This window comes from Bombina bombina, chromosome 9 (genome assembly GCF_027579735.1).
Source record: "Bombina bombina isolate aBomBom1 chromosome 9, aBomBom1.pri, whole genome shotgun sequence".
Taxonomy (NCBI): Eukaryota; Metazoa; Chordata; class Amphibia; order Anura; family Bombinatoridae; genus Bombina; species Bombina bombina.
In genome coordinates, this window is record NC_069507.1 from 8,065,554 (window position 1) to 8,077,631 (window position 12,078).

General features: G+C 48.0%; 1 protein-coding gene across 1 annotated transcript in view; it reads left to right on the plus strand.

The window, feature by feature from the left end:
- Positions 1 to 1,768: 1,768 nt before the first annotated feature.
- The window catches only part of DDX21 (DExD-box helicase 21), a 102,767-nt gene continuing 92,457 nt past the window's right edge, over positions 1,769 to 12,078 (plus strand). The window contains exons 1-5 of the mRNA XM_053691860.1: positions 1,769 to 1,898; positions 4,087 to 4,215; positions 4,332 to 4,535; positions 6,764 to 6,919; positions 7,328 to 7,403. Of these exons, the coding sequence (XP_053547835.1) occupies positions 1,875 to 1,898; positions 4,087 to 4,215; positions 4,332 to 4,535; positions 6,764 to 6,919; positions 7,328 to 7,403 (589 nt within the window). The 5' untranslated portion in view covers positions 1,769 to 1,874. The remainder of the gene's footprint in view (positions 1,899 to 4,086; positions 4,216 to 4,331; positions 4,536 to 6,763; positions 6,920 to 7,327; positions 7,404 to 12,078) is intronic.

Genomic DNA, 12,078 nt, shown 5'->3' on the forward strand with positions numbered 1-12,078 from the left:
TATAGGGTGGGTATGGGTGCTAGTTACAGTATAGGGTGGGTTAGTTACAGTATAGGGTGGGTTAGTTACAGTATAGGGTGGGTATGGGTGCTAGTTACAGTATAGGGTGGGTTAGTTACAGTATAGGGTGGGTATGGGTGCTAGTTACAGTATAGGGTGGGTATGGGTGCTAGTTACAGTATAGGGTGGGTTAGTTACAGGATAGGGTGGGTATGGGTGCTAGTTACAGTATAGGGTGGGTTAGTTACAGTATAGGGTGGGTATGGGTGCTAGTTACAGTATAGGGTGGGTATGGGTGCTAGTTACAGTATAGGGTGGGTTAGTTACAGGATAGGGTGGGTATGGGTGCTAGTTACAGTATAGGGTGGGTTAGTTACAGTATAGGGTGGGTATGGGTGCTAGTTACAGTATAGGGTGGGTATGGGTGCTAGTTACAGTATAGGGTGGGTTAGTTACAGTATAGGGTGGGTATGGGTGCTAGTTACAGTATAGGGTGGGTATGGGTGCTAGTTACAGTATAGGGTGGGTTAGTTACAGTATAGGGTGGGTATGGGTGCTAGTTACAGTATAGGGTGGGTTAGTTACAGTATAGGGTGGGTGTGGGTGCTAGTTACAGTATAGGGTGGGTTAGTTACAGTATAGGGTGGGTGTGGGTGCTAGTTACAGTATAGGGTGGGTTAGTTACAGTATAGGGTGGGTTAGTTACAGTATAGGGTGGGTGTGGGTGCTAGTTACAGTATAGGGTGGGTTAGTTACAGTATAGGGTGGGTATGGGTGCTAGTTACAGTATAGGGTGGGTATGGGTGCTAGTTACAGTATAGGGTGGGTTAGTTACAGTATAGGGTGGGTATGGGTGCTAGTTACAGTATAGGGTGGGTATGGGTGCTAGTTACAGTATAGGGTGGGTTAGTTACAGTATAGGGTGGGTATGGGTGCTAGTTACGGTATAGGGTGGGTATGGGTGCTAGTTACGGTATAGGGTGGGTTAGTTACAGTATAGGGTGGGTATGGGTGCTAGTTACAGTATAGGGTGGGTTAGTTACAGTATAGGGTGGGTGTGGGTGCTAGTTACAGTATAGGGTGGGTTAGTTACAGTATAGGGTGGGTTAGTTACAGTATAGGGTGGGTTAGTTACAGTATAGGGTGGGTGTGGGTGCTAGTTACAGTATAGGGTGGGTTAGTTACAGTATAGGGTGGGTTAGTTACAGTATAGGGTGGGTTAGTTACAGTATAGGGTGGGTGTGGGTGCTAGTTACAGTATAGGGTGGGTTAGTTACAGTATAGGGTGGGTTAGTTACAGTATAGGGTGGGTGTGGGTGCTAGTTACAGTATAGGGTGGGTTAGTTACAGTATAGGGTGGGTATGGGTGCTAGTTACAGTATAGGGTGGGTTAGTTACAGTATAGGGTGGGTGTGGGTGCTAGTTACAGTATAGGGTGGGTTAGTTACAGTATAGGGTGGGTGTGGGTGCTAGTTACAGTATAGGGTGGGTTAGTTACAGTATAGGGTGGGTTAGTTACAGTATAGGGTGGGTGTGGGTGCTAGTTACAGTATAGGGTGGGTTAGTTACAGTATAGGGTGGGTTAGTTACAGTATAGGGTGGGTGTGGGTGCTAGTTACAGTATAGGGTGGGTTAGTTACAGTATAGGGTGGGTATGGGTGCCATTTAGTGCCCGTGTGCACCATTAACAGAAGCATACATGCACTATCTTTTACATCGCACGTGTCAGTGTTGTTATGCGCGCGCGCATGTGACGTAATGGCTGAAACACGCACCGGAAGTGACGCAGGCTTCCTCTTTCTTTTCACGCTGCGTTCTATAACGTGGCTGCTGCATTTCCCCGAGTGCGGAAGGAAAACACCGAGAGCGGCGCTATGAAGCTGTGCGAGGGCGGTGAGGTTAGTACCGGGGGCTGGGGGAGATAACGGGGAACAGCACGGGAGGTTGTCCATGGTTGACCGGTCATCTGGGTCTGTAGGCGGGGCCCCGTCAGTACGAGGCCCATAGACCCATAGCAGCTGAGATCACAGAGGGTCTTGCGGGCACAGCTGAGATCACAGAGGGTCTGCGGGCACAGCTGAGATCGCAGAGGTTCTTGCGGGCACAGCTGAGATCGCAGAGGGTCTTGCGGGCACAGCTGAGATCGCAGAGGGTCTTGCGGGCACAGCTGAGATCACAGAGGGTCTGCGGGCACAGCTGAGATCGCAGAGGTTCTTGCGGGCACAGCTGAGATCGCAGAGGGTCTTGCGGGCACAGCTGAGATCGCAGAGGGTCTTGCGGGCACAGCTGAGATCGCAGAGGGTCTTGCGGGCACAGCTGAGATCGCAGAGGGTCTTGCGGGCACAGCTGAGATCGCAGAGGGTCTTGCGGGCACAGCTGAGATCGCAGAGGGTCTTGCGGGCACAGCTGAGATCGCAGAGGGTCTTGCGGGCACAGCTGAGATCGCAGAGGGTCTTGCGGGCACAGCTGAGATCGCAGAGGGTCTTGCGGGCACAGCTGAGATCGCAGAGGTTCTTGCGGGCACAGCTGAGATCGCAGAGGTTCTTGCGGGCACAGCTGAGATCGCAGAGGTTCTTGCGGGCACAGCTGAGATCGCAGAGGTTCTTGCGGGCACAGCTGAGATCGCAGAGGTTCTTGCGGGCACAGCTGAGATCGCAGAGGTTCTTGCGGGCACAGCTGAGATCGCAGAGGTTCTTGCGGGCACAGCTGAGATCGCAGAGGTTCTTGCGGGCACAGCTGAGATCGCAGAGGTTCTTGCGGGCACAGCTGAGATCGCAGAGGTTCTTGCGGGCACAGCTGAGATCGCAGAGGTTCTTGCGGGCACAGCTGAGATCGCAGAGGTTCTTGCGGGCACAGCTGAGATCGCAGAGGTTCTTGCGGGCACAGCTGAGATCGCAGAGGTTCTTGCGGGCACAGCTGAGATCGCAGAGGTTCTTGCGGGCACAGCTGAGATCGCAGAGGTTCTTGCGGGCACAGCTGAGATCGCAGAGGTTCTTGCGGGCACAGCTGAGATCGCAGAGGTTCTTGCGGGCACAGCTGAGATCGCAGAGGTTCTTGCGGGCACAGCTGAGATCGCAGAGGGTCTTGCGGGCACAGCTGAGATCGCAGAGGGTCTTGCGGGCACAGCTGAGATCGCAGAGGTTCTTGCGGGCACAGCTGAGATCGCAGAGGGTCTTGCGGGCACAGCTGAGATCGCAGAGGGTCTTGCGGGCACAGCTGAGATCGCAGAGGGTCTTGCGGGCACAGCTGAGATCGCAGAGGGTCTTGCGGGCACAGCTGAGATCGCAGAGGGTCTTGCGGGCACAGCTGAGATCGCAGAGGGTCTTGCGGGCACAGCTGAGATCGCAGAGGGTCTTGCGGGCACAGCTGAGATCGCAGAGGGTCTTGCGGGCACAGCTGAGATCGCAGAGGGTCTTGCGGGCACAGCTGAGATCGCAGAGGGTCTTGCGGGCACAGCTGAGATCGCAGAGGGTCTTGCGGGCACAGCTGAGATCGCAGAGGGTCTTGCGGGCACAGCTGAGATCGCAGAGGGTCTTGCGGGCACAGCTGAGATCGCAGAGGGTCTTGCGGGCACAGCTGAGATCGCAGAGGGTCTTGCGGGCACAGCTGAGATCGCAGAGGGTCTTGCGGGCACAGCTGAGATCGCAGAGGGTCTTGCGGGCACAGCTGAGATCGCAGAGGGTCTTGCGGGCACAGCTGAGATCGCAGAGGGTCTTGCGGGCACAGCTGAGATCGCAGAGGGTCTTGCGGGCACAGCTGAGATCGCAGAGGGTCTTGCGGGCACAGCTGAGATCGCAGAGGGTCTTGCGGGCACAGCTGAGATCGCAGAGGGTCTTGCGGGCACAGCCGAGATCACAGTAAAGGTGGAGGGTACAGTTGGGATCGCAGAGGGGGTGTCGGGCACAGAGGGGAACAGAATAGGTCGTAGAGGGGCGGTGGGCACAGCTGGGGGCTGCAGAGGGGAAGCAGACCGGATCATATAGTTTTAGTAAACAACGCTAAGCAATCAAGATCATAGAGAAGTAGTGGGTACAGGGGGTGAACATGGAATTGAATGTTGAATTAATTATGTGGCTCTTTGCCCAGATTACTTCTGACACCCTCACAACAAAGAAGAGAAAGCTTATGAAAGGGGACGCAGCAGGACTTGGTCTGGAACAGGTGGCTGTTAATGGGAAACATCAAGAGAATGGAGAACTTAACAATAACCAGCAGGTATACTCGAGGCTTTGATCTCCATAAGACTGGTACACACTGTAATGTGAGCAGAACATTATCCCTAAACCACATTTAAATTAACAAACTAATATTATTGCCTTTTCTTCTTGCAGAAGATTCCAAAACTGAAGAAAAAGAAGAAATCTGTGAAAGAATCAAGTCCTCTTGAGCCCACGGAGCAGTGTAACAGTGATGGGCCTGAAGAACCTGATACACCAACACCGAAAAAAGTAAAGAAGAAAAAGAAAAAGAGTGTTGATGAATCTGAAACACCAGAGGATACATCAGTTTCTGAACCCAAAGTCAATGCCGAAATGGTGAGTCCTGTTAACTAAAGATCACCACCTGACTGGCGCCTCTCCTCTTAGCTAGGGATCACCACCTGACTGGCGCCTCTCCTCTTAGCTAGGGATCACCACCTGACTGGCGCCTCTCCTCTTAGCTAGGGATCACCACCTGACTGGCGCCTCTCCTCTTAGCTAGGGATCACCACCTGACTGGCGCCTCTCCTCTTAGCTAGGGATCACCACCTGACTGGCGCCTCTCCTCCTCTTAACTAGAGATCACCACCTGACTGGCGCCTCTCCTCCTCTTAACTAGAGATCACCACCTGACTGGCGCCTCTCCTCCTCTTAACTAGAGATCACCACCTGACTGGTGCCTCTCCTCCTCTTAACTAGAGATCACCACCTGACTGGCGCCTCTCCTCCTCTTAACTAGGGATCACCACCTGACTGGCGCCTCTCCTCCTCTTAGCTAGGGATCACCACCTGACTGGCGCCTCGTCTCCTCTTAGCTAGGGATCACCACCTGACTGGCGCCTCTCTTCCTCTTAGCTAGGGATCACCACCTGACTGGCGCCTCTCCTCCTCTTAGCTAGGGATCACCACCTGACTGGCGCCTCTCCTCCTCTTAGCTAGGGATCACCACCTGACTGGCGCCTCTCCTCCTCTTAGCTAGGGATCACCACCTGACTGGCGCCTCTCCTCCTCTTAGCTAGGGATCACCACCTGACTGGCGCCTCTCCTCCTCTTAGCTAGGGATCACCACCTGACTGGCGCCTCTCCTCCTCTTAGCTAGGGATCACCACCTGACTGGCGCCTCTCCTCCTCTTAGCTAGGGATCACCACCTGACTGGCGCCTCTCCTCCTCTTAGCTAGGGATCACCACCTGACTGGCGCCTCTCCTCCTCTTAGCTAGGGATCACCACCTGACTGGCGCCTCTCCTCCTCTTAGCTAGGGATCACCACCTGACTGGCGCCTCTCCTCCTCTTAGCTAGGGATCACCACCTGACTGGCGCCTCTCCTCCTCTTAGCTAGGGATCACCACCTGACTGGCGCCTCTCCTCCTCTTAGCTAGGGATCACCACCTGACTGACATGACTGTACAGCATCTCGCTATATAATCTCACATGTATAGCAGTATTAAGTATACTCTTAACAGAAATTGGAAAGAACAGCATTTCCATAATTAAATTACAGGAAAGGGGACAAAAATAAATAAAAGAAGCAAACTTAACTACTTCAGGGTGTACGTATCCATCCCAGATGCGAACATCAACAAAGGGCCAAATCAGAAGTCGGGTGATTTTTCACTGTACTCGTGTGACTCATAAAGGTGCTGCTTCTGGGGGCGGCCTGCATTGCTAGGCACTTCCGCCATATTAGTTAGGATGTTCCATGCCGTCCTATGGGTGTTTAAGCCCTGCGTTTTAGGTCGGCTTGTAGTGTCCTAAAGATGTTATGGCTTAAAGGGATATGAAACCCATTTTTTTTTCCCCATGGTTTAGATAGAGCATGAGGTTTTAAAAAAGTTTCCTATTTACGTCTAATTTACCTCGTTCTCTTTGAATCTTTTGTTTTAAAACATATGTAGGTAGTCTCAGGAGCTGCTTGCTTGCTGCTGATTGGTGGCTGCACACACCGGATGTGTTCGGCTAGCTCTCTGTAGTGTAATAATAAAGGATACCAAAAGAATGAAGCAAAACTGATAGAAGTAAATTTGAAAGATGTTTAAAAATGTTCTATCTGAATCATGACCCAAAAATTTCTCCCGTCCCTTTTAATATTCTTGCCCCCAGAGGCAGAACTTTTTTCACTTTCTGCGATGATATTTTTTTAGTGAAATATTTTCTGCAGCTCATTTTTAAATAAAATAACATTTTAAATTAGGCAGTTACACTTAAGCACACGTTTTAATTGCAATTTGAAAATTTGATTGCAAATTAGATGGTCTAATATAGAAATCTACTGCATATTCAAACAACACTTTGCTCTGGATGCACTGTGATAAGGAAAACTTACACTGTGCAGCCAGAGCACAGCGCTGTTTCAAGAGAACAGCCTGATGTGTAGCAGTGCTGCAAAGTTAAATCTCTAACAGTTCCTGCATGTGCCCTGTTCTTTCTGCAGACATGATGCATTTTCTGCGATGGCATCTCAGAACACTGTATGTTCTGCCTTTGGGTTCTTGCCAACCCGTCTGTGCTTCTGCTAGTTATTTATTACAAGTGTTTGTATTAAGCACAATTTGTTTCCTGCATAGAACGGCACAAAAACAAAGCTGAAAACCAAGAAAACTGCCGGCAGCGGAACTGGAGAGGAAGGACCAGCGGCCAAGAAGCAGAAAATGGACCAATCGCAGGAAGGTGCCGAGCTGCAGACTGCCCAATCAGAAGAGAAAGAGGAGCTTGAGGATGAGGTAGGATCCGTTGTGTGTTGCTAGATCAGATGTCGGTGCCCTGTGCACTTACGTCACAAACCTGCTCTCCCATCCCGTTGCTTTCTGCTGCTGCCTCCTATGTACGTAGGTTTTCTATAGCCAGTCCTGCAATATTCAGATTTACCAAACATTTTCTTCCCTTTAAGGGGGTAAAATCTAAAAAACAAAAAAAACAAAAAACCAATCTTTCCCATTTATTTCTGTCATTTAAATTTACTGGCAGAGCTTCATAAATGTGCTCATTACCTACCTAGTTATCTCTTCCAGAAAGAATACCACAAGAATGAAATCAATTTGATAATGGAAGTAAATTGGAAGCTTTTTTTTTTTTTTTTTAAAGATTGTATCCCCGCGCTGCGCTCCTAAACGCTCTGCTTCTCTTCACAGGCACTCACATTGGAGAAATCAGAGGGAGACTTCTCTAAATTTCCTATTTCTGAGGAAACTGCTACTAATCTGAGAGGTGAAGTATTAAGTTTGTGCTGGAGCTTTGTCATATGATAACGGCATAATGTGTTGCAGGGTCGTGTTGTCTGTTGGAAATTAACTATCCCACAAAATCATGGGACCGGAAAGAGATAATGTTGCTGGTGTGGGGTTACACAGTGAGCTTTAGGCTGGGGATCAGATAAAGGTGACTGGGTGCAGTGAGTTGGAAGATACGGTGTCTGCATTAAAGGGTGTTCTAGCGTCATGTCGGCTGCATAGCTCCGCAACAGTGTGCAACAGGACATAATAGCCATATGCTAAATCACTTAGTGTTGCTAAATACTAGTGTTTCGCAAACGCTAGGATTTACTATCACTCAAAATAAAGGCCACCTTCATTCATCCGTTAAACAAACAAAACAAAAAACGGATGAAAAGGCGCCTTTACTGTACAGCTTAATAAACCCTGTGTGCATATGCACGGTGCTCACTCACAGGGTACTATAGCTTAATAAACCCTGTGTGCATATGCACGTTGCTCACTCACAGGGTACTATAGCTTAATAAACCCTGTGTGCATATGCACGGTGCTCACTCACAGGGTACTATAGCTTAATAAACCCTGTGTGCATATGCACGGTGCTCACTCACGGTACTGCAGCTTAATAAACCCTGTGTGCATATGCACGGTGCTCACTCACAGGGTACTATAGCTTAATAAACCCTGTGTGCATATGCACGGTGCTCACTCACGGTACTGCAGCTTAATAAACCCTGTGTGCATATGCACGTTGCTCACAGGGTACTGTAGCTTAATAAACCCTGTGTGCATATGCACGGTGCTCACTCACAGGGTACTATAGCTTAATAAACCCTGTGTGCATATGCACGGTGCTCACTCACAGGGTACTGCAGCTTAATAAACCCTGTGTGCATATGCACGGTGCTCACTCACAGGGTACTGCAGCTTAATAAACCCTGTGTGCATATGCACGGTGCTCACTCACAGGGTACTGCAGCTTAATAAACCCTGTGTGCATATGCACGGTGCTCACTCACAGGGTACTGTAGCTTAATAAACCCTGTGTGCATATGCACGGTGCTCACTCACAGGGTACTGTAGCTTAATAAACCCTGTGTGCATATGCACGGTGCTCACTCACAGGGTACTGCAGCTTAATAAACCCTGTGTGCATATGCACGGTGCTCACTCACAGGGTACTGTAGCTTAATAAACCCTGTGTGCATATGCACGGTGCTCACTCACAGGGTACTGTAGCTTAATAAACCCTGTGTGCATATGCACGGTGCTCACTCACAGGGTACTGCAGCTTAATAAACCCTGTGTGCATATGCACGGTGCTCACTCACAGGGTACTGCAGCTTAATAAACCCTGTGTGCATATGCACGGTGCTCACTCTCAGGGTACTGCAGCTTAATAAACCCTGTGTGCATATGCACGGTGCTCACTCACAGGGTACTGCAGCTTAATAAACCCTGTGTGCATATGCACGGTGCTCACTCACAGGGTACTGTAGCTTAATAAACCCTGTGTGCATATGCACGGTGCTCACTCACAGGGTACTGTAGCTTAATAAACCCTGTGTGCATATGCACGTTGCTCACAGGGTACTGTAGCTTAATAAACCCTGTGTGCATATGCACGGTGCTCACTCACAGGGTACTGCAGCTTAATAAACCCTGTGTGCATATGCACGGTGCTCACAGGGTACTGCAGCTTAATAAACCCTGTGTGCATATGCACGGTGCTCACTCACAGGGTACTATAGCTTAATAAACCCTGTGTGCATATGCACGGTGCTCACTCAAGGTACTGCAGCTTAATAAACCCTGTGTGCATATGCACGTTGCTCACAGGGTACTGTAGCTTAATAAACCCTGTGTGCATATGCACGGTGCTCACTCACAGGGTACTGCAGCTTAATAAACCCTGTGTGCATATGCACGGTGCTCACTCACAGGGTACTGCAGCTTAATAAACCCTGTGTGCATATGCACGGTGCTCACTCACAGGGTACTGCAGCTTAATAAACCCTGTGTGCATATGCACGGTGCTCACTCACAGGGTACTGCAGCTTAATAAACCCTGTGTGCATATGCACGGTGCTCACTCACAGGGTACTGCAGCTTAATAAACCCTGTGTGCATATGCACAGTGCTCACAGGGTACTGCAGCTTAATAAACCCTGTGTGCATATGCACGGTGCTCACTCACAGGGTACTATAGCTTAATAAACCCTGTGTGCATATGCACGGTGCTCACTCACGGTACTGCAGCTTAATAAACCCTGTGTGCATATGCACGTTGCTCACAGGGTACTGTAGCTTAATAAACCCTGTGTGCATATGCACGGTGCTCACTCACAGGGTACTGTAGCTTAATAAACCCTGTGTGCATATGCACGGTGCTCACTCACAGGGTACTGTAGCTTAATAAACCCTGTGTGCATATGCACGGTGCTCACTCACAGGGTACTGTAGCTTAATAAACCCTGTGTGCATATGCACGGTGCTCACTCACAGGGTACTGTAGCTTAATAAACCCTGTGTGCATATGCACGGTGCTCACTCACAGGGTACTGTAGCTTAATAAACCCTGTGTGCATATGCACGGTGCTCAATCACAGGGTACTGCAGCTTAATAAACCCTGTGCATATGCACGGTGCTCACTCACAGGGTACTGCAGCTTAATAAACCCTGTGTGCATATGCACGGTGCTCATTCACAAGCTACTGTAGCTTAATAAACCCTGTGTGCATATGCACGGTGCTCACTCACAGGGTACTGTAGCTTAATAAACCCTGTGTGCATATGCACGGTGCTCACTCACAGGGTACTGCAGCTTAATAAACCCTGTGTGCATATGCACGGTGCTCATTCACAGGGTACTGCAGCTTAATAAACCCTGTGTGCATATGCACGGTGCTCATTCACAGGGTACTGTAGCTTAATAAACCCTGTGTGCATATGCACGGTGCTCACTCACAGGGTACTGCAGCTTAATAAACCCTGTGTGCATATGCACGGTGCTCACTCACAGGGTACTGCAGCTTAATAAACCCTGTGTGCATATGCACGGTGCTCACTCACAGGGTACTGCAGCTTAATAAACCCTGTGTGCATATGCACGGTGCTCACTCACAGGGTACTGCAGCTTAATAAACCCTGTGTGCATATGCACGGTGCTCACTCACAGGGTACTGCAGCTTAATAAACCCTGTGTGCATATGCACGGTGCTCACTCACAGGGTACTGCAGCTTAATAAACCCTGTGTGCATATGCACGGTGCTCACTCACAGGGTACTGCAGCTTAATAAACCCTGTGTGCATATGCACGGTGCTCACTCACAGGGTACTGCAGCTTAATAAACCCTGTGTGCATATGCACGGTGCTCACTCACAGGGTACTGCAGCTTAATAAACCCTGTGTGCATATGCACGGTGCTCACTCACAGGGTACTGCAGCTTAATAAACCCTGTGTGCATATGCACGGTGCTCACTCACAGGGTACTGCAGCTTAATAAACCCTGTGTGCATATGCACGGTGCTCACTCACAGGGTACTGTAGCTTAATAAACCCTGTGTGCATATGCACGGTGCTCACTCACAGGGTACTGCAGCTTAATAAACCCTGTGTGCATATGCACGGTGCTCACTCACAGGGTACTGCAGCTTAATAAACCCTGTGTGCATATGCACGGTGCTCATTCACAGGGTACTGTAGCTTAATAAACTTTACAGTTAATTTGTATGATGAAATTTGCCTCCTTTTCCGTTGCCTTGTTTCCATGAGAGCACACTGTGGAAGTGTATATATATGTATATAGCGCACAATACACGCGCCTTCTTCAGTGTGCTCTAATGCAGGGGTTGCCAACCTTTTGTCCCTCAGGGACCACTAACATGATTTTTATATATATATATATTAGTATAACCATAGCTATGTTTTAAATTATGTATATATTTATACCCACACTGTACATAACTAGTATAACCATAGCTAAGTTTACATTATGTATATATTTATACACACACTGTACATAACTAGTATAACCATAGCTATGTTTACATTATGTATATATTTATACACACACTGTACATAACTAGTATAACCATAGATAAGTTTACATTATGTATATATTTATACACACACTGTACATAACTAGTATAACCATAGATAAGTTTACATTATGTATATATTTATACACACACTGTACATAACTAGTATAACCATAGATAAGTTTACATTATGTATATATTTATACCCACACTGTACATAACTAGTATAACTATAGCTAAGTTTACATTATGTATATATTTATACACACACTGTACATAACTAGTATAACTATAGCTAAGTTTACATTATGTATATATTTATACCCACACTGTACATAACTAGTATAACTATAGCTAAGTTTACATTATGTATATATTTATACCCACACTGTACATAACTAGTATAACTATAGCTAAGTTTACATTATGTATATATTTATACCCACACTGTACATAACTAGTATAACTATAGCTAAGTTTACATTATGTATATATTTATACCCACACTGTACATAACTAGTATAACCATAGCTAAGTTTACATTATGTATATATTTATACACACACACTGTACATAACTAGTATAACTATAGCTAAGTTTACATTATGTATATATTTATACACACA